The 23,982-nt window shown below is 40.4% G+C and overlaps 1 protein-coding gene across 4 annotated transcripts in view; it reads right to left on the bottom strand.

Moving 5' to 3' along the window:
* The window catches only part of ITPR1 (inositol 1,4,5-trisphosphate receptor type 1), a 254,472-nt gene that overhangs the window by 4,617 nt on the left and 225,873 nt on the right, over positions 1-23,982 (bottom strand). For all 4 annotated transcript variants that reach the window (XM_038408402.2, XM_043518035.1, XM_043518036.1 and 1 more), the window contains 4 exons: positions 22,683-22,825; positions 18,351-18,516; positions 15,458-15,618; positions 4,350-4,511 (listed from right to left, as the gene is read on the bottom strand). In XM_038408402.2, the coding sequence (XP_038264330.1) occupies positions 4,350-4,511; positions 15,458-15,618; positions 18,351-18,516; positions 22,683-22,825 (632 nt within the window). The remainder of the gene's footprint in view (positions 1-4,349; positions 4,512-15,457; positions 15,619-18,350; positions 18,517-22,682; positions 22,826-23,982) is intronic.

The raw sequence follows: 23,982 nt of genomic DNA, 5'->3' as shown, positions 1-23,982 counted from the left end.
GTTACAATCCCCAGAAACTTGTAGGATCAGTCGGATCACAAAGCAAACAAATGAAAGATTTGCCCTTTATTTGATTCAGAACGATCCCTGAGCTAGCTCCTCTTCCTGGAGACAGTTCTTCCTAATATGATGGAGAGATGTACTAGTTGTGTCTCATAACTGGAGCATCCTGCAACTTCCGCAGGGTTCTCTCAGTGACAGTACTTAGGGGAATTCCTAAGAGTTATCGCATTAATGAAGCTGGTTTCCTCTTCTGCCTTTGCAGGGAAGTCGCTATCTAAAAGCTCATTTTCACAAAGAACAAGGGAAGGTTCTTAGTGCTTGGGCAGCAGAAAGTTGCAAGCTTTAGAAATAAATACATCTGGGGCATGATCCAAGGCCTGATTGAAATTGATGGAAAGAATCCCATTGACTGCAGTGGATATGAGTCAGACCCTCTAACAGGAAGACCTACGTCACATGTTTAAGTTAACAGTTTCCAGGCAAAGTGGAATGACAGCAACCCAATGAGTATATTAAGGCATAGATAAGAGAGGATTTGGTTTGGAGAGAAACATTATGGAAAGTAGCAAAATTCTGGAGCTCCAGACAAGATAACTGCAATTATAGAAGTTATTTATGATGGCTTCTGCAGTGCCATAAGAACTGGTGAAAAAGTAAGCAACTCAGTCAAGTCAAAGTGAGGTGTAAGACCAGGGGGCACGGAATCACCATCACTTTTCATTATGTTCTGAAACTGGACACTAAATGTTAGACGAGTGGGAGGGCTGGAGATTGGATGATCTAGAGTTAAATTTGTAAACCTAAGCAGATGATGTTGTGCAACTGGCAGACGCATTTAAACTGATAATATTCTTTGCTACCTTGGAAAACTGTTGCAGTCGACTTGGACTTACAATAAATACTCAGATGAAAAAGTGGTTGCATCTTGGAAAAGGGATAATAGATGAAGTTTTGATAAAACAAGTAGAATCTTATGTATATCTAGGAAATTTGATCAGTGCCAATGGTTCCATCAAGCACGAGGTTAAAAGGAGATGTGACTTAGCCACAAAATTATTGACTGATGAAAATATACATTTGGCATGTAGTGAAAATTGATTAGATTACTGTACTATGAGTATTACTGTATGGTAATACTGTGACAAAGCGGACTGTTCTTAACGTTTCCTCTGAATATTGTGGGGGTGCCTCAGTTTCCCCTATGCAGTTGTTAAGTATCTAGGGGTAGGATAAGGCTGTATGATCGTTGCAGAGCCCTAAAGGGCAGGCGTGTGCAGGGGTCTGGACACAGAGAATGGCCAACACCCTGTTTCCTGGCAACTGATGGCCTGGCCCTTCCCCACTGCAAGGTGAGAGCTAAAGGGTTGAAGACAAAGAGATCAGGTGAACTCCTGGCCCAGGAAAGGGACAAATCCCAGAGGAGGAGGGGCTGGAGAAAGTTTCAGTTTGGGGCTGGCTGGGGACATGGAGTGAAGTGCAGACGGGGTTGTCTGACTCACTGGCCCCCCAAATTGGACCCAGCTGAGAGGTCCTGTTCTCTGCACCTACAAGTTCTGTTTTAGACCATGTTCCTGTTGTCTAATAAACCTGTTTTACTGGCGGGCTGAAAGTCACGTCTGACTGCAAAGTTGGGGTGCAGGACCTTCTGGCTTCCCCAGGACCCCACCTGGGCGGACTCGCTGTGGGAAGCGCACGAAGGAGCAGAGGATGCTGAATGCTCCGAGGTCAGACCCAGGAAGGTGGAAGTTGTGTGAGCTGTGTGTCCTGCAGACAGTCTGCTCACAGAAAGGAGACTTCCCCAGAGTCCTGACTGGCTTTGTAGGGAGCAGTTCCAGAGCATCGCCCGGGGACTCCGTGACAAATACATTCAAAAGCATCTGGCAGTCTGGATTTGGCCCAGGGTCCACCTATTGACTACCCCTGCATTAACCTGACTGTTTCTCACCACCAGAAGAGCAGAACACGTAGTGGAAAAAAAGGACAGCGAGCATCTCAGCCAATACTCTCTTGCAAAGACTAACTACTTTATCAATGTAAATTTACTCATGAGAGTAGATTTCTTGGCTGGGTTTTCCTATCCCGCTTGCACAGTGTACTGTTTTGAAACTACAAAGCAAGCATATAATAAAATAGTTCAGTTAAAAACCAGCAACATTTTAATTCACTTCATACTCTGTGCTCAGTTACATATATTTTTCCTAGCCAACCTGCTGGCAAGATTATGTCCCATGCACCATAAAACCTTCAGTTGTAACTCTTAACAGCAGTACATGGAGTCCTGAACAACAGGAGTTTTGCCAGTTAGGAAGCATGGTGCAAATTATAGATTTGTGCCAGGCAGGTAGTATTTGTCTTTAGTGAACTATTATCTCCAGACGGATAACATTCTGTTTCTAATATAGATTTAGTTTGGGTTATAATAGTTGCTACCTGCAGCATGGTGCATCTCATTTAATTCAAAGTGGAAGTAATCCCAGTTTAAAATGGGAATTACAATAATAGAAACATCCCTAGGAAGAGGTTCAGTGGCAAAAACCAATCAGTTTAGAGAAAGTTGTCAACCATTTTACAGTAGGAAAAATCAAATGTTGAAGAGATAGTGAGCCAAATTCAGTGACTACTTGTGGCCTGTGCAACTCCATCAACTGCTCTGGGATTCCATGATGTGCAAGTTAGCAAAGAATTTTACCCAATGCCAACATCTATAAACTCAATTAATTAAGGTGTCGATGTGTTCTTCTGGTTCAGGTTATTGTTCAAAGCTGTATAACTAGTAATTTTGTGCCATATAAAATTTCAGACAAGCCACAGCATTTCTCCCTTTATCTTCAGTTGGACACTTCAAGCACAAAATGGAAAAGGGTTTTGGCACTTGAGCTTTCTTGGGGAGGCTCATCTCTGAGATGAATATGGTCCAAAAGAACCTACCCCAAGCTGCTTCTGCTGTTAACAGCAAATAGTAAAGAAGCACCTATGATTGAAACGTACTGATCTCATGACAGCAGTGACTCCAGGTGGTATCCCCCCAAAACATGGATTTTTGCCATGTGGGCCAAGATTTCCCATTTGTAGGCCTACAGGAAGTATTGTATAAAAAGGGAAGAGACATTGACTAAGTAATTATTTAAAGGATTCTTTGAGGGTCTGTGTCCATTTAAACAGAGGAAAATGGGAACAGAGAACCAAGAACTGTATTGCTTGGGACACTCCTTCAGTTTTTCTTCACAGGGATGTTGCTGTTGAAAACTGAATAAAAGCTATTTTAGGGCAATATTCACAAGTGCAGAGTAAATTATCAGACTCCCTTTTTGGATGCCTGTGGTTAAGTGCTGGAGCTGCCTTCTTTGCTGTCACACATGTATGGATGATGTAGCCACAAGTACCTCCAGCATGCAACAATAGGAGAGTGGTCACTAGGTTGCATAAGAGTTTGCGGATATTTCTGCATATTTTGGGTTTTAGCAGTGTACAGACTTACAACAAAACACACATATACGAAGACCAGAATACAATAAAATTCACTAGAGAAAAATTTCATGAAGGGTAACTTTCTATACAACTTGCATTTCACCTTGGGATGTCATCCGTAATAAAATATTCATTGTTTGCCAGGCCACACAGTCACAGGAAAGAGTAATGTTTCTAAAATAAATCTAACCTTAAATGTTTAAGAACCATTGCAATAACTATGTAAAGGAAGGATCTAGAACAAAAGTTAACAATCACATCCTTGAGTTCTCACTCTAGTGTTATGTCAATTAGAAGTCAGTGTATTACAACCAAGTCTGCTGAGTAACGCTGACCCATAACTGAAGTTGCAGTTGATAATCTTTACTATACAAGACAATGGGCAGTGTCATACAAGATATTTTCATGATTTAGGGGGATTACTCTATACTCTCAGGGTAAGAAATCATTATATACACAGCTCACAGTATGAATTTGATTTGTTTTTTAGAACAAGTTTTACTTTTTAAAAGATGGGTAAATTGGAAAATGTTCAGTTCTGTTAGAACTAGACAGATCGGTTGGCTGTCTGACTGGAATTTGGATTGGTGATTCTTCTAAACTTGCGAGTTCATTGTGGCAGCAGTGAACAAGGAGTTCTGCACATTGTTTGTATAGTCAGTTAAATTGTAAACATCCAATTCCCAATACAGATCAATCCAGATTTTACAAAACTCTGGAATCCAAAATGCCTTTCTATCCCCAGCTTTACAGCAAATGATTGTGAATTCCTCTAATTTTCCAAATGTTCGGGGAGGTTCCAGTACTCTCCATCCAACTGAAGTTTATCAGTAGCTAATCCCCCTCACTGCAACTATGTTTTGCTAGAACTTCCTTACCTGATCTTTAAGCTCTGACAGCTGGCCAGAGAGGTTGGTTACCAGCTTCATGGTAGATTCTAGCTTTTCCTGCAAGTTCCTGAGTTCATTCTGTTCTCCTTCAGAATCGCTGCTTACAAGTGACATGGCGCGCATCCTAGGGAACCAATCAAGGTTTCTTTCCTGGAATTCAGACAAGGACATGATTATTGCTAGACAAGGACAAAACTGTGCATGTGTGGCTGTGTGCACGCAAATCTTCAGCACATGACGATATTATTCAGTCACAAGCTCTTAATAGTTCAAACTTTCAGTTTTATTTGCACCCTGTTGGGAGATTTCTAGAACTGCCTCACCATAGAGTTTCATCACTGAAGAGACAGGACAGCACTGCAGAGTAAAAGAGATAAAGATTTTGTAACCTATGTTTCTCCTTTCCTGCCAATGTACTCCTTCAGCCTTAAGAACAGGTATATTCCACCATAATATACGAGTCCTCTACTACAAACTGGCCATAGTTAATACTTGAAGATGCATTAACGTGTTAGAAATCAGCTGTCAGAATTCTGGAGCCTACTGCCATCCAGCCTCCTATCCACAGATATATAGGGGTTCTTCCTTGAACTGCTATAACTGAGATCTAAATTGGGTGCTTAATCCAAACCTGCTTCACAAGGGAAAAAATAAAGAATTTAAATAGTGCTTTGCAAAGACATCCATAGCAATCCCGTTGGCTTCCTTATTGTTACAGTCTCCCATTATGAGACACACCTTTTCAAAGCACATAGTCAAGATGAACATGTTAGATGTGGCCTTGAACGATCATGTTTGAGAGTTAGGGCTGCGGAAAATGTTGTCAAAACTGTTTATTTGACAGGAAAAAAATTACTCATCACAAAGTGCTTGCTTTCTGGAGAAATTTTTTTCTAGTGAAAACACCCAAATACTGCCTCAGCTGAAAATCAAAAAATGTTGGTTGAAATTTTTTGCAGTATAAGCAATTACTTTAGTCACAATGGGGGCGTAATTTGACAATTAGGGAACAGGGAAGTGGTCTGCGGGATCACAAATAGGTAGAAAAATGATCCAAGAGAGAGACACAGGATGAGAGTGTTGCCAACTCTCCCGATTTTATCAAAAGTCTTGTGATATTTGGTGGTTTTCTTACAGCCTCAACTCCTGAAGACAAGTAAACACAAGAATTTCAGGTTTCATTTACCAAAATAAATAAATAAAAAATCTCTAGCCCTCATAGTTGTGGAGAAGGACTGAAAACGTGACCTTCAGGCATCCTAATCGATTACTCAGAAAACAGGCAGCAAATAAAAATAATCCAAAATGTATCATTTTTGCATGATACCTTGAGTTTGGGGGATATGGCATTTTAACAACTTGGGGTTGATGGTACTGGTATTATGGTGGTTCAGAGCTGCCACTGGCCTGCTGGGTGACCTTGGGCAAGTCACATCACCTCTGTGCCTCAGTTTCCCCTCAACAGTAAAAGAGGATAATGCTATTGATTCCATTTGTACAGTGCTTCGAGATTTGTGGAGGAAGAGCACTCTATACGAGCTGGTATTATTATGAAAAGTTTAAAAATCTCTGCTAAAGGTTAACAGGCTGTGTAGGAATTTTGTTTATGGAAGTATTTTTACCACAAGACGGTATGTACCACATGTTGCCAATCAATTTTAGATAGCTTAATCACTTCACTGCTGCTTCATTATACATGGCTTGTACGTCTGGCCAACATTCAAAGTTTATCTGGTAACACCCAGCTGTAACTGAACTGAAATGCCCAGTCAAATAACAAGTCTGGCTGAAGGGGTAGGCAGGTATCAAGCAGGGAAGGATTAAAGGGACAAAATCATGCAGTAAAACATAGTGATTTCAAGTTGGATGGGCCCCCTTTACTTACAACCCCTGTCCCCCAAACACCTTTTTTAACCCAATATAATTGTCTCGTCCCCTTTACTAAAATAAAGAGCTAAAGGCATAATAGTCAATATGTGTACATACATACACAGTTCTAACCTCCTCCATTCCACCTTAAGAGAAAACAAACAATGAGTTTAATTTTGTTTTTAAAAACACAACCAGCACCACAAAAAAGCCAGGGAAAAAGGACAGTTTCATCTAGAATTTTGTCCCAATTTTTTTTTTATGTGAAACAAAAAACTCTAAAACCTTAAAACTAAGATGATGAAAAATGAATCAAAAATGAAAAGGGGAATGTTTAAAGGTCATTTGCTGGCAAGCCTGCTGGGTCTGTAAGTACTGCAGTCTACCCTGTGTCATGGATCCCAAAGCCTGCGCGTCTCCCAGCAGGATTCCGTTCGCACAGAAAAATTCTATTCAAGGTTGAAGAAATGGTTTATCGTGATGATCTAGTTTCTGTTGAACTTTAAGCAAAGCACCAAGGTCTCTTTAAAGATGTAGCCGTACATCTTTTGGTCACAAGTTTTGGTATTTTGTTTGAATACGCTAAGTGAGCCATAAACTTGAAGCTCCACTCCTAATCTACTTCCCTGCCTCCACGCCCTCCCCCCCCCCAGTCACTACTGGCATCCTGCATACCAATGTTATTATGTACTGTCTGCTGTGGTCCTCCTACAAGCCGAAGCAGCACGATCCTGGCTGTGCAGTCAGCTCCCTCTTCCCGTCACAGTAGCAGCTTCCTCTGTTTAAACAGACAAACTGACTAAAGCCACTGACGGAAGTTGGCTAACCACAGTGCTGGGTTTCAGATTAGCTCTTTTCTAGGTAAAGTTGGAAAAGTCCCTGTAAAGCAAATATCATTACAATCTCAGACATGGGGGCGATGTTGACCAGCCTCTTAAAATGTCCATGCTTGGAAATGTTAAAAAAAAAAAAAAAAAAAAAAAAGAGGAAACTGTCGTGCATGATGCAGATGTGATGCATTCTGAGAAGGGGTTGCTTTTCCCTGCTTCCACCGAAAGTCTGTTCTGAGAAAGGTTTCTAACACAACCTCAGTTAAAAACATGTCCAGTGGTTAAAATGGTTAAAAGAAGGTTTTAAAGTGGTTAAAAGAAGGTACCCTTTGATAAATTAAAGATGGAATAACCATGTTCCTCAAGAATCATGTTTTCAAAAGCAAGCACGATATAGAGGCACAAATCTGGGTTCTAGCCTCAGCTCTGCCACTGAAGTGCCATGTGGCCTTGGGGGAAGTCATTACGACTATGCTGGGCCTCTGTTTACTCATCTGAATATTGGGCATAAGACCGACTAATCTCCTATGGGTATCGTGAGGGTTAATTCAATACGGTTTGTCAACCAAATTGCATTGCTATAGACTTCTGTCCAAAGGTTTCCAAGAAGTGCAAAAGCAGAACACCTGAATTTCTGCAGTATGCCATTTCAAAAATCATGGCCATAAAACAGATAGGTACATTATAAAGTGCTTTGAAAATGAAAAGCATGATGCATGTGTTTTTTGTGAGGTGAGATGAATGAAAGAGAATCCCACTGGTTTCTTTCTCCACCTCACATCAAGCTAACTTTTCCTTCAGTAATGGGCTTGATGCAACTCCCTCCACTTGGAGTTCACATTCTTCCCATTTTTGAAAAAGTAGACAGTGTGCCCACACTTCCTCACACTTAGCCTGTCTGTGAAAACAGACTAGTGGCATTAAAAACCTAACTTTTCATTGTTCCCGTAGGTTTGTAATTAGCTACCTTTTCCGTTCACATGAAGAAAGCAACTAGAGATAACTCAATATATGGACATCATTCCCAGAGGCAGAGTAAGACAGCATTTGAATATAAAATAATGACCACTGCTGTATCTTCTAAACAGTCCAAAGGTTGACAATTGTTGTCACAGGTGAGAGAATTTCATTACAGACCAACACTATCCAGTGTTAATAATCATGATGAAGGGCTGCTGTAGGATTACCCAAAGAAGGTTCCCTTGTTCCTTCAGAAATTACAGCACTACCCTTTCGGTCCACCTAGTTCTAGTTGTTTCATTGTAAATTATTTAAGTAAAGCAGGACACATTATATCATGAACGGCTGGGCTGGACGGAAGACTTAATTGGTCAAAGACTGTGCAAACAGTTGCCCTTGGATGATCATGTTAGAACAATGATCATCAATGTGCTAATGTAACGAAACCCACATAGTTCTTGTGAAATGTATCCAGTGAGAGAGATCAGCCGGTCTCTGAAGTGATGCTGGGTCAAGTGGTATATTGTCATTTTGTGGACTGGAGGAAGTGGTATTGGTGACTCAGCAGGTTGCTCTCTAACCTCAGATTTAGGCTGGTAGGAAGAGCACTGCAGATGATAGGTCACATCCTCAGTTGGTGTGCATCCCCAGCAGAGGACCTAGCCCAATAGACTTTGAACCAGGGCCTCAGCAGAGCATTAGGTACAGTGCTGCCAAATTTGTAAATGGGATATAAACCAGATATGGTCATTAAAATCCATGGCACTATTCCCAACAATACGGATGTTAGTCCTGGAGTTCTGGACAAATTCCAAATCAAGTAGCTTATTTTTCTTACCTAAATTCTCCCACCGGTTTCAAATTCAATACAACGTTATTCTTCCCCACTTTCTCCTGAGCTCTTGTTAGAACACTCACTGTTAAAGAGCTGCTGTCAACTTTCGCTGAGATGGCTATATTTCAGCACTAGAAGATGTTGCTCCTTTATAGAACTCACACCCGGTCTGAAAAGTGCTTTGGGGTCCATCAATATTTAGAGTACTATACAAAAACTTAACCCTTTACATTGACTTGAATTTAGGCTTTTTCCCCCCATCCCCTCACATCTCTTTTCCTGTCAAAGAATGAGCACGTATTTGGCAGAGGTGAAGCCCTGGGTTTATTGTTTGAGATGTTAAAGTGTGGCAATCTCAAATGCCTCTAACAGGCTGATTCTTGCAGTGGCAATGATTGCTGAGCCCCTCTATAAAAAATAAAATAAATAAAAAATTGGATGAGAGAGAGAAAGAGAAAGCAGAGAGGAATAAAAAGGACCCACACCTGGAGACTGAGTGGGGTGGAGGGAGAATACTGGAAGAAAATAAAACTTGCACTGACATCTTTGTTCTGCTAAACAAAATGATCTGTAAAGGGAAGAGGATCATAGTTGTGTTTCCCCTTGACTAGGATTCCTTTGGGGATGTTCTATAATGTAACACAGAGCTGTAAGGAAGGCTCCCTTCTTCTAATTACCACCCCTATTCCTCCTTTGTTCCCTCCAACAAAGAAACAGAATCATTGCAAAACTCATCCCTGTTGAAACCCAGGCCTAAATGACTGACCGCACAAAGCAGAAAAAAAATCAATTGGGATAAGCGAAGTGCTGGCAAAACAAGCTAACCTGTAGTTCCATCAGATGCACTCTGAAGGGCACATAGTTTTATCTCCTAGAGAGCAGGATGTATTAGTCTTCTGTGGGGATGATTAGGCCAAGCAATTGCTTCCCTCCACAGCAGTTGCTGATGTGCACCCAAGCTCTTAAATTAATGATGGAACAAACAGCTTAACTAGCTAAATCCAAAGCTCAAGACCAGTGTGTCTACAACACAGTTTACAGCAGCCAGTGGCCTTCTGCCAAACATATCTTTTATCTCCTAACTTCCACTGCTATTAGTTATTATCTAACAATGTAATTACATTAGCTAAACTCTCTAAAGCATCTGGGGATACGTTTTGCATGGAAGACTCCACCAAATAAAACTAATTCAAATGCCAGCCTTCCTTTCATGACTGGACATTAAATTGCTACTGGAACACTTAGTCAAACTGAGGCTCAGAACTCTGAAGTTATAGGTGAACACTTGCATCTGCATAATCTGCACGGGCAGCTTCCCCAACTCTGTGCACAAATAGCTAGTTAGATGTTAGACTGGCCGTTTCTATATACAATTATGTTGATTGTAAAACTGCATTATCTCCAGGTAGAAATTATGTATGAGCACAGTTTTAAAAGTAATATTAGTTGTTGGGTTTCAGAAAGGTAATTTCAATCACTCACAAATGCAGGATTTAGGGAGTCAAATTCTAAATATGCTGGTCATGATTCACCACTATATTATCTAATTTTTCTTTTTGCTCATGTTACTTCGTTGTCCCAGTGAAACACTGGGGTAACGCAGTGGTGACACAAGCCCATTATTGTGTAGTCACAAGATTTGTTTGATTCTAACTACCCACCTCTACCACTATCTCCCCTGAAGCGTATACCCTGTTCCTCAGCCCACTTTGGATATATCTACACTTCAAGGTGGGGGTGGAATTCCCAGCTGGGAACAAATATCCGCGCTAGTTCTGATCAAGCTAGTGTGCGAATAAGAAAGTGGAACCTTAGCAGCACGACCAACAGGAAGGGCTAGCTGCTGAAGTGCAGGTTTATCGTCTCAGATGGGTACATACTTGGGGTGGTTAGCCCCTCCTGCTGCTGTCAGTACACTATTGAATGGCTTACTTCTGGATGGACAGGGCACTGTACAAGGAGTCACGAGTCCTGGTTCTATCCCTGGCCGTTCTGCTGACCTGCTCTGTGATCTTGGGCAGTTCATTTGAATTATGCATCATTCTCTCCTTCTGTCAAGAAGGTGATAATGAAACAAACTTTTCTTGGTACAGTGCTTTGACATCTATGGATGAAAAATGCTATTCAAGTGATAAGCATTATTTAGGGAAGCTTTATGGGCAAAACACTCAAAAGGAGGCCGTTTAAAAAAAAAGTGCATCTGTGTGTATACAGCTCTCTCTCTGTCACACACACACGTTCACAGTAATCAAATATGTATTTGAAGGGTTATATACATAAGTTCATTTGTGCATGGAAAAAGAGAGCAAAGGAGCACACCAAATATTTGCACATATAAGTGACAGTGCACTAAAGTTGCACAAAGTGGTTTGTGCGCACACAAAAGACGACAGTAAAAATGAAAAGTGAAAATTTGGTTCTACATACCTCAAACTCCAGAGCAAGGCAAATTTGTACAGACTAGTTATAAATGCCCCCGAACAGCAGTTTGTGACAGATGTTGACTGACACACAAAAGATAGCTATACTAATGGGGCTAGTATTAATGAGACTGCTAGAGTAACTAGAGGCAAAAGCAACCACCTAACTCTCAAGGCTAAGAAAATGGGTAGATAAGACAATCTGTAAGGAGTTGCACCAAGTCTGTATTAGTCATCTGGGTGTGGAATGGATGCCAATGTCTGGCCAACAGGAGAAGTGGACACTCCCTTACCCCATCCCTATTATTCAGACATCACCTGATCTTCCTTGATGACTATAAAGCAATACCGTGAATGAATTATGCCTTAGTTCCAGGGAAACACAAGCAGCACTGGACTATCTGCCTTGTTGCACAATTAGCATACTTTCCAGATAAAAATGCTTTTGAAGAGGCACTGATCTAACTTAAAAGTCTATCTTTAACAAACATCTGCAGTGATTTAGCCAGATGCACAGAAGTTAGATCCTTGGGAGGAGCGGGGGTGGAGTAGGGCTTATAACAGTTTACAATTCACGTCCATTTGGAGCACTGCTAACCTTTTTCTCATTGTTTTATGGTAATTTCTGCACTATTAAATATTTATCCTTAAAACAATTCAAGAATGCACTCACAAGGCGGTCTGCTCCATACCACGTTTCCTTCATTGTGTGCTGACTCCTGAAGTCTATAACAAGCCTTTAGTTAGGTAAAACTCTCATCACCTTCAGCGTTCACATAATGACTTCAGGGAACCAGATGATTTATTTAAACATCAAAGAGAACAAACAATTCCATTTTTCCAGTTTGTACTTCTCCGGCAGCTTCTATCCGAGGATCTCAAAATGCTTTAAACCATTATGCCGGATCTCACAACCCCATTGCTGAGGTAGAGGATCATTTTTCCCATTTTACAGATGAGCAAACAGACAGTGAGCTCACACAAGAAGTTTACACCAACGATGGGCCTGGAACCCAGGACTCCTAACACATAATCCTGATTTTTAGCTACTAGACCAATCGAACGATCACACAGAATCATAGCATATGGATGAACAGCTCAGAACTCCAGCACCACTTTTTCTAAACCTGGACAATAACAAATAATGGGAAAAAAACCCCTATCTTAGAGGTTTGAACAACCTTATGAAAGCAATTACAGACTAAAGTTAAAAAAATATTGCAATGAACCGAACTTCATAATCCATCAACTCACTGTGTTCGATTAAAAATTAATATGGTACATTTGATATATATTTGTGCAGGGCTGCTTATATTCTAAATCCTTTTAAATCTTACATTTGGTTTTCTAAGTATAACTGCTGACTTTTTTCTCCACATTGCATAGTAACTGAATTAGTCTTTACACATGAAACTGTGTAGTACCACGTCTATTTAGTGTGTTTTATAGATTTGTTCTCAATTAGGATGGGATTTTTTTGTTTTGTTAAACACTGGCTCAAATTCCTGCAGGCTACAAGAGAGGTTATATAACCAAGATTTAACTCCTTGGTATCACGTACAGTGTGTAGCATCAAAATTGCCATTCACACCTCTTTACACGGAGATTAATTTTAGTTAAGAACATATCAAGAGATGAGGTCATCCTTAAAAGAACTAAGTTGTGTGAATATACAGTAACTGGCATAAAGTGAAATTATTCATGACGCTTAAATGCACTCACTGTATGTTAAAGCCAACCAGCATTAGACTTGACTGAAAAGTTGCTTGCATATATAATTCCAAGGTAGTAGATTCACAACAGTATTTGTAATGTCCTGTGCACACCTCTAGTGCTGAATAAACAAACATACTAAATTGCAGCTGCAAAATTTCAACTCTTGCTGAAAGACAAAAACTCAAGAACTGTCCAAAGCTATTCTGTTGGGACTCAGGGCAGGAGAGAAATGTCTTTGAGGTAGATTAGCATCTGTAGTCTCAATATATTTTTGAGCATATCCCTATTTCCTGTTGAAGCTAATATAGCTGAGTACATATTTCTATTGTACATTGATACTACATTGAAACCTGTGGAAATAAAAGTACCCAGTTTGCGTCACCAGCAAAGATGTTAGAGTGCCACCTTCAGTCTGTTTACATGGGGGTGGAGGGTGGGGAAATCCCCTTTAAATCTGTCAGTGAAATTAGCAGAGACTTTGGAAGAGCATGTGCCTGCTGCAGACATTGAGCAATCTCAGATTATCACCCGCTCCCAATACAAATGACGAAAATAAATCAGCCTCTCCAACAGGATCAATTGAAACCTTGGAATCAGTGGCATGTTGCAAAGGCTTCCCCCATTGCCTCTGCTAAATTTGTTTCTGTGATGATGAAAACAAAGCAGTTTGGTGTTAAACAAAACATGCACCTCCCCAGTCATTCCTACACACACCTCAACCATCTCTTACTGAAATATTTAAATAAGACTGAGGCAGCAATTCATTCAGAGAGTTCCACTTTTCTTTTTTTTGGGGGGGGGGAAGGGAGAGAAAGGGAAGCAGCAGGGAAAGAGGACAAGGGAAGCTCTGTTCTTGCTTCTGAGTTATCAAACTGAACTTCAACACAACTGCCTTATTGCCACTACTGGTTGAGTTTAGTAAGTTTTGATTAAAAAAGCAGTGATTAAACAGCAAATCCTAGGCTTCTAAAACGGTCCAGCTACTCCCAAACTGTACCTATTACTGCTTCCTGAGGTATGCAGATTCCACGCACATGTCAGTGCAGTATGTCTAAAACAAATCGCTGCCACCATTTTGTCAACCAGAGATTAAACGCTAGAATTTTGCCAAATGATTGTTGCAGCTTCTCAGCAACTGGTGCGATCAGATGTAAGGACTTTTTAATAATGTTAACAACCCCTAAATAATATTAACACACTCCTTTATGACCAGAAAAATTAAAAACAACACTGTCTTAAAGTACTAGACATTGTAGTAAGCTAAATGAAGGGAACAATATATTCAAGGCAGCCTTCTGACAGCTGCAGTGATGTGCTCTGCTGTCTCACTGTGCTAATCCTCTATCAGGTGATTGCTCACAAGATTTCTTTAAGCCCTCATTACCGAGACAGAAATCCAGAAGTAGGACGTAGACTTCAGTGACCCCGAAGCAACACATACCACCTCAGAGAGACCTTGGTGGGATTTCTATTTAAAGGCATATTGTACCTTTTCAGAAAAAGGACTGTAAAAATAAATGAGACCACAAGTCACACGGCACTGTCTATACACAAAAATAATTCATGAAGGTGAAGACAAGTTAAGAAATATAACTAACTGTACTCTTAGAAATCTATAAGAGCTCTTGCTAACCAGTTAGGAGCAGGGAGACAAATCAGTAATTAGAATTTAGAGGCAGAGGGCATAGTTCCAGGAGCTCTGAACCTGCAGTTTGGCAAAGGCAAGGTATTTAATTTGCTCATCTAAAGGCTTTGCAAATGAGCGGAATTAATATTGGTTTATTACTTTAATAACTAAATTCAGAAGGTAACAAGTCTTAGAGGTCAGTTCAGGATACTTTGCTATGAGACAGATTTTATATGCATGTTACGTTACAGACAATTCTCCCAACCTGAGGTGAAAATGTTCTCTTTTAAACTATGGTACATTAGTTTTCAGAACAGAATGGTCTTCCCTTCAACCTAGGCAACTGGTCTAAACCACAGAGACTAGGTAGACTTTACTATTTATTTACATCTATCCACTTGGCCCTCATGTGAATATTTTAGAGGCTTAGAAAGCACACGTATAAAGATGCAAACTATTCTCTAACTACTGCACTGCAGTTCACACACATCCAGAAATCCAGAAGCCTTGCTGCCTGCACAATTTTAGTACTAACCATCAATTTACCATACATGGATTGAAACCTGCAATGAGATGCAGTCAGTAGTCTATTCAGCAAAACCTTTTTCTGGACTTAATCCTCTTATAAAAATCTCTACCTTTATCTTATGCTTCAGGTATATTCTCTGGTTAAGGGGACATTTCTAGAAGTTACAATACTGCATTACGGTAGTCTGTTTTGGTACGATTAAGTCTTCTGTTCCTCAAATTCTTACACGAATATGTAGACTATATATATTTACTAAACAAATATAGACTATATAAATTAACCTGATTTGGGGAAAGTGCTTCAATCTCACCTTGATCATTTCTGCCACGTAACTTTCTGGTCCAGTATACTCTGTCGAATCTTTTACTTTTACTAACACGATAAAGCACAAGTAATGCCACATATTGTGCTCTTCTTTAATATGCTCTTCAAAAGTGACGGTCTTATTATCAAACTTGTCTCTTTCCAAACCTAAAAGAGAGATCGCACATCCCTATTAGTGTCTAGCAACTCTTGCATAACGTGAGTTCTGAGTAGAAAGAAACATACAATTTGGGGCATTTATGCATTAACAAATATATTCTTGAATAAACAGTGTCACTGGGATTAACTCCCTAGAAAGGGCATTATATGGGAAAATAATGCTCAGTAGGAATTGTACCACTTCTATTTATTACACAGACTAGAAAAGTCATGGTGAAGCTGGCTAGGTATGATATGCAATAAACAGTTTTTGCTACATCTCATTAAAATAGCCTCTTTCTGAAATAAAGTTATGCAAAGCACAGCAACTAATTTGCAACAAACTTCTAAGTGATACTTATATGTCACTATATACATTTATGTAACTTATGTATTGCCATGTAATTAAACCACTGTGGCCTCACCGCCTCAACAGTTTAACTTTTCACTTCAGTGCATTCAAAACCAGGTGCTTTACAGAAACCATCCAGCATCTTTGGAAACATGATCCATTTTAGTTTATCTAATGCTCCAACATAAAACTGTTGTCTAAAACACAGGTGAAACATGTAACAAGCCAGATGAATGAAGAGTGGTATATAAACAGCATACTTCTATTCCTAATCCCCTTTCCTTATGCCAAGTTCCTCAAACTCTCCAAGAAATAAATATTCTCCTCCCAATAGCAAAGACAACACAGAAGATGTTCTCAAACAGGATTCTTCTCTATTTTAAGAAGAAATAATGATGAGCTTTTAGCAGATCCTGAAAAGAGGAAGTAGGTGTAGTAGCTGAGAATGACAGGTAGTTGAAGAATGCTGTGTAGAGTCTACCAACACTGTAGGATTCCTGTTTCCCAAAGCCTTATAACTTCCTGGGAAAGCTAGCCTGCAGTTACCTTTGGGTTAGGATGGATCAGCTGCTAGCTCTAAAGAAAAGGAGTACTTGTGGCACCTTAGAGACTAACAAATTTATTAGAGCATAAGCTTTCGTGAGCTACAGCTCACTTCATCGGATGCATTTGGTGGAAAAAACAGAGTAGAGATTTATATACACACACACAGAGAACATGAAACAATGGGTTTATCATACACACTGTAAGGAGAGTGATCACTTAAGATAAGCCATCACCAACAGCAGGGGGGGGAAGGAGGAAAACCTTTCATGGTGACAAGCAGGTAGGCTAATTCCAGCAGTTAACAAGAATATCAGAGGAACACTGGGGGGTGGGGTGGGAGGGAGAAATACCATGGGGAAATAGTTTTACTTTGTGTAATGACTCATCCATTCCCAGTCTCTATTCAAGCCTAAGTTAATTGTATCCAGTTTGCAAATTAATTCCAATTCAGCAGTCTCTCGTTGGAGTCTGTTTTTGAAGCTTTTTTGTTGAAGTATAGCCACTCTTAGGTCTGTGATCGAGTGACCAGAGAGATTGAAGTGTTCTCCAACTGGTTTTTGAATGTTATAATTCTTGACGTCTGATTTGTGATCATACCACTCGATCCATTGTCTACAGCCAAGCGCTACGATATAACCGCATTTGCTCCAACCCCTCAGACAGAGACAAACACCTACAAGATCTCTATCATGCATTCCTACAACTACAGTACCCACCTGCTGAAGTGAAGAAACAGATTGACAGAGCCAGAAGAGTACCCAGAAGTCACCTACTACAGGACAGGCCCAACAAAGAAAACAACAGAACGCCACTAGCCATCACCTTCAGCCCCCAACTAAAACCCCTCCAACGCATCATCAAGGATCTACAACCTATCCTGAAGGACGAGCCATCGCTCTCTCAGATCTTGGGAGACAGACCAGTCCTTGCTTACAGACAGCCCCCCAATCTGAAGCAAATACTCACCAGCAACCACACACCACACAACAGAACCACTAACCCAGGAACCTATCCTTGCAACAAAGCCCGTTGCCAACTCTGTCCACATATCTATTCAGGGGATACCATCATAGGGCCTAATCACATCAGCCACACTATCAGAGGCTCCTTCACCTGCGCATCTACCAATGTGATATATGCCATCATGTGCCAGCAATGCCCCTCTGCCATGTACATTGGCCAAACTGGACAGTCTCTACGTAAAAGAATGAATGGACACAAATCAGACATCAAGAATTATAACATTCAAAAACCAGTTGGAGAACACTTCAATCTCTCTGGTCACTCGATCACAGACCTAAGAGTGGCTATACTTCAACAAAAAAGCTTCAAAAACAGACTCCAACGAGAGACTGCTGAATTGGAATTAATTTGCAAACTGGATACAATTAACTTAGGCTTGAATAGAGACTGGGAATGGATGAGTCATTACACAAAGTAAAACTATTTCCCCATGGTATTTCTCCCTCCCACCCCACCCCCCAGTGTTCCTCTGATATTCTTGTTAACTGCTGGAATTAGCCTACCTGCTTGTCACCATGAAAGGTTTTCCTCCTTCCCCCCCCTGCTGTTGGTGATGGCTTATCTTAAGTGATCACTCTCCTTACAGTGTGTATGATAAACCCATTGTTTCATGTTCTCTGTGTGTGTGTATATAAATCTCTACTCTGTTTTTTCCACCAAATGCATCCGATGAAGTGAGCTGTAGCTCACGAAAGCTTATGCTCTAATAAATTTGTTAGTCTCTAAGGTGCCACAAGTACTCCTTTTCTTTTTGAGAATACAGACTAACACGGCTGCTACTCTGAAACCTAGCTCTAAAGCAAACACTTTAAATGCTTACCACAAATAAAGCAAGTTGTTTTTAAAATTTCTTCTTTCTTCTGCTTTTCACTCCTTAGATCAGCAAAAGTGTCAATGATAACACCAAAAATCAGATTAAGGACAATAATGATCACCATGAAGAAGAACAGGAGATCGTATATCACTCTAGCAGCAAAGAGTGGTTCCTGCAAGATAAATATTTTAAAAAGTTAACCCTGACACTTACCATGACTGTTCTCTCTTTCAGAACACCACTCTATGAAGTCTTCCAATGATTAAATTTAATATTTTAAATTCTCCATTATCATAAAACAAAAATCCTAAATTACTAACAAGAAAAACATCAAACTAGTCAGTGATAGGATACAATCTCCCCGGGATCAGTTCTCCCCTACCTGTTATCTGCAAGTCTCTTTTCCCTCTTTGTTATCTACCCTGAACTCATTGAAGTCTCGCCATTTATTTCTTCTATTCCTGATCACCTCTTGACATTCCTTTAACAGGTTGTTTTCATTATACATACGAGTAACCACATATATAGTCTCTTAATTAGCTAAACAAGAAACAAAGTTTTGTTGGGCACTGGGGAGCCTGTTTTACTACTGATGAAAAATAAAATGTTCAAAAGCATCTAAAGATATCTATATCTATAGTATTTTATCTATACTGCGATAAAAAGAAATGAAGGCACCGAGTCTCAGAGGCGGGTCTCCCCTGGCAGTGGGGTCCTGAAGCCCAGGCACTAGCCCAAGCCTGAATGACTATCACCTTTTTATAGCCTCGCAGCCCCAGCCTGAGGCAGCTGACCTGGGACAGACATGGCCCTGACACAGGTCTTTTGTTGTAGGGTAGATGTATTCTATGGGTTTGTCTACAAGGGGACACTCAGGAAAGTTAACCCAAAGGCACAGATTTAAAGTGGGTTAGTTAAACCACATTAAAACCTGGTGTGGTTGCTCTGATTCATAACTGAAGTGGTCTTAATTCAGCTAAATTTAATTCACTTGGAATTTAATGAAGCTAACCTGAACTCTGACACCACCTAATAAAGAACTCAAAGACCACCCCACACCACAGGTTACCCAGGAATTTAAGGATATCATCAAATCCTTCCCCAAGCAACTCCAAGAAAAACTCTGCAACCTCATCCCTTCTACATGCTTCCCAAGATACACAAACAGGGGAACCCAGGCAGCCATTGTATCTGGCTCCCACATTCTTACTGAAAGAATCTTCATTGAAATCATCCTCATACCTCTTAGCACACCAAAGGACCATCAGCTTCCTCCAGGACACAACCAACTTCCTCCACCAATTCTGCAACATTAACAACCTCCCTCAGAAGACTGTCCTTGCCACCATAGATGTCACTTCCCTCTGTACCAATATCCTCACAATGACAACATCACTGCCTGCCTCAGATATCTACAAGACATGGACAACACTCGGCTATCCATGCGTAACACATTGCCAAACTCATCCATTTCATCCTCACCCATAACAGTTTTACATTCAACAACAAGCACTTTATCCAAATCATGGGAACATCCATGGGTACTAGGCTGGTTCCTCAGTATGCCAACTTCTTCATGGGCCACCTTGAGAAAGAATTTCTGGACAAATGTACCACAAAAAAATCAATAATATACCTGAGATACATTAATGATATTTTCATTCTCTGGACAGATGATAAACTCCTTCACAGATTTCCACCACAACTTCAACAACCATCACCCATCCATTAAACTCTTTTTAGAATACTCCCATACCAGCATCAACTTCCTAGATACCACAATCAGCTTCAACAATAGAACCCTACAGACAACTATATACAAGAAACCCACAGATCACCATACCTACCTTCACAAATCCAGTAACCACCCCCAAATGCACCAAGAAATCAGTTATCTATAGCCAAGCACTCAGACACAAAGGAATTTCCTCCAAGGAGAAAGTCCAAGATATACACAATTTAATACATTTCAAACCACCTTCACCAAACAAGGACACTCCACCAGAGAACTAGATTTGATCATGGAATGGGCTACCCAAATACCCCAAGAGAACCTGCTTCAATACAGAAATAAACCCCACTCCTACCACACACCCCTAGTTGTCACCTACCACCCCACATTGGAACTCATAAGGGTTATAATTAAACAACTACATGCTCAATGGGGACCACATCCTGAAAGAAGTCTTTCCTGAATACCTCTTCTAGTCTTCAAACAGACGCCCATCTCACATTTTAAGAACATAAGAACAGCCATACTGGGTTAGACCAAAGGTTCACCTAGCCCAATATCCTGTCTTCGGACAGTGACCAATGCCAGGTACTTCAGAGGGAATGAACAGAACTGGTAATCATCAAGTGATCCATCCCCTGTCACCCATTCCTGGCTTCTGGCAAATAGAGGCTAGGGACACCAGCCCTGCACATCCTGGCTAATAGCCATTGATGGACCTATTCTCCATGAACTTATCTAGTTCTTTTTTTAACCCTGCTATCATCTTGGACTTCACAACATCCTCTAGCAGAGAGTTCCACAGGTTGACTGTGTTATCTGAAGAAATACTTCCTTTTGTTTGTTTTAAACCTGCTATCTATTAATTTCATTTGGAGACCCCTAGTTCTTGTGTTAAACAACACTTCCTTTTTTATTTTCTCCACACCAGTCATGATTTTATAGACCTCTGTCATCTCTTTTCCAAGCTGAAAAGTTCCAGTCTTATTAATCTCTCCTCATATGGAAGTTGTTCCATACCCTTAATCATTTTTGTTGCCCTTTTCTGTACCTTTTCCAGTTCCAATATATATTTTTAGAGATGGGGCATCCAGATCCGCATGCAGTACTTAAGATGTGGGCATATCATGGATTTAGAGAGAGGGAATATAATATTTTCTGTTTTATTATCTGTCCCTTTCTTAATGATTCTCAACATTCTGTTACCTTTTTTGACTGCCGCTGCACATTGAGAGGATGTTTTCAGAGAATTATCCATAAATATATATATATGGATATATATAGTTAGGATTATGTTTCCCAATGTGCATTACTTTGCATTTATCAACACTGAATTTCATCTGCCATTTTTTTGACCTGTCTCACAGTTTGAGAGATCCCTTTGTAATCTTCACACACTGCTTTGGACTTAACTATCTTGAATAGTTTTGTATCATCTGCAAATTTTGCCACTTGTTTACCCCTTTTGAAAAAGATCTAAGTCACTTAGGAGCCTAACTTCTATTAGGACTTACAAGGTTTTGAAAATTTTACCTGAAATCAGGCTGAATATTAGGGAATAGTTAGAAAATATGATGTAAATAAATAGTTCTGTTCTTTGACATCTGATACAAAGCAGGGATTGCTGCACTGGGGAGAGGGAGCGAAATGGGATCCAGTTGGCGGCCACCCCTCTCCCAACACCCCTATGGATCCAGAAAAGTACAGGAAGGCCTCTAATCCCTACCATTCTGGGGTCGCTAGAACACAAGTGGTGCCTCTCTTCCCCCCTACCAAGTGGCCTGGAGTTTAAAACTGTAGGGAGGAACCAGCCAGAGACTCCAGCCATTAGGAGCTGCTGCAAAGCAGCCAAAGCAGGGACCTTTGGAAATTCAGAGCCCTTTCTTCAGTTCTGACTGGACTTTCTGTGCCTTGTGCTGATTGGCTTTTTTTGTAAGGCCCGGAGAGGAAAAGCATTAGCCTTGGAGCTCCCCTGCCTCTTTTACCTTCTTTTCTTTCTTGCTCTGTCCCATAGAATCATAGAAGGTTAGGGTTGGAAGAGACCTCAGGTGGTCATCTAGTCCAATCCTCTGCTCAAAGCAGGACCAACCCCCAACTAAATCATCCCATACAATCATAGAAGATGATTCTCTACCCTCCACACTTTTCTTTCAATTTAGCTACCCCTCCCCCCCCCCAAAAAAACCACCACTATGGAACTAACATAACTTTTGCTGCCATCACACTGCACTGTTCACTCTGGTTGTGGGTTCTACATTTTCCTCCTGAATCTGTCTTGCCTATGTAGATTGTAAGCTTTTCAGGGCAGGAACTTTCTGCTACTCGATGTTTGTACTGCCCCTAGCAAAATGGGGCTCCACTTTTGCTTGGTCTTTAGGCACTACCCTAAAGTATGATTAATAATCATCATCATCATAATGCAGATCAAATAGGTGGAAGCTCATTTCAGATGTGCCATTGATTGACTTATTGGTTATTGCAGAGATTTAACCATATTAAATGGAAAGGAACTGAGGTCCCTACTATTTATATGCATAATATGTTTAAAACATTCTCTTCAATAAAACTAGGTCTCCCTTTTCCTCCCCCATGCAGTGTTAATTTACCTCTTTGGATGGTTTCCTGAGCACATCTCCTACTCCACCCCCACTCCTGAGCCCATGACTCAGTACAGTAACAATGCACATCAGCAATGTCTCGCACGTATGCTCTTTATCCTCTTCCTCAATTTCTTCTTTAGGTATCAGCTCTATTAACATAGGAAGCAAAGACAGGTTTAAGAGGCAAGAAGATGTGGTTTAAATAATTCTCTTCATTCTTTGAATTGTCTCTTGCTGGGAATTTTCTTCTCTCCCTTTAAAAACAATCATATGACTAACGATGTATATCTAATAAACCATGTAGATCACCACAGCAGCACTTGTTAGCTAGGAACAGAACAGCAGCTGTTTGGCTGGTCTCCATTGTTGGCTCAGTTGTGTCTTTTCTCTTCCCACCACCAAAAATTCGGTTTCTAGTTTCATGCTGAGTTGGCTAAATTTTCTTTCCCGTTCTGTTATCATGCACAACTTTAGCTTACCAGATACCTGTTTATATAGAATCAGGGCTGTTTGACTGCTTTGATGGCAAAGTGTTTGTTCATACGGATCTCCTGGTATCCGACAGAAGAATGATTGGACCGGTCTTGAGCTATGCTCTAAAAGGAAAGCTTTGTCTCTTGCACTTCAAATGGCTACGGTACCATTGCCAACTATGGAAATCGTATTTTATTTGAAAGGAGCAGATGTCTTTTCCCACCAACTTTTACCATTTTGGCTATAATTTCAGAGTATACTTTTTGCATTCCTAATTCATGCATTTTGATTCTGGAAGCTCCAGAACTAATGAGTATTCTGCAAAAACAGACTATTAAAAAAAACTCTCCATGTCTTTCCTCTAATAATAAAAATGCATGTGCATTTATTGCAATATTAAACGCTAAAAATGGGTCTGAATCAAAATAGTGTGTCCAGACATCTCCAAACATTAGGAAGGCGATCAAAGATTTGTGCATCACATTCACCTCTGGCTGTAGACAAGCACTGATATAAATAGATATCAACCTGACCTCTGACATTATCAAGTTTCCTGTGTCTTTTTGCAAATAAAGTATGTGAAGACCACCAAAATCATTCCCTGCCTCCTACAGCCAGAAAAGAATGGAAGCAACTGTTTTTGTATCTGTGCCGTTGCTCCATTTATCATAGGGCACACTGGTGCAAACAGACATTTCCTCTTTAGAAGATGGGCTCTTGGCCATCATTGACCTTTGAAACATAAATACTTTATTTGAATGAAAAATACCAACATTGTCTGTATCTCCCAGCCAATATCATTAATCTCCGCAAGGAAGTAAATGTAACATGT

The sequence above is a fragment of the Dermochelys coriacea genome, chromosome 7 (genome assembly GCF_009764565.3).
Source record: "Dermochelys coriacea isolate rDerCor1 chromosome 7, rDerCor1.pri.v4, whole genome shotgun sequence".
Lineage (NCBI taxonomy): Eukaryota > Metazoa > Chordata > Testudines > Dermochelyidae > Dermochelys > Dermochelys coriacea.
The sequence above is the reverse complement of the archived record's forward strand: the minus strand, read 5'-3'. Positions and strand labels throughout refer to the sequence as shown.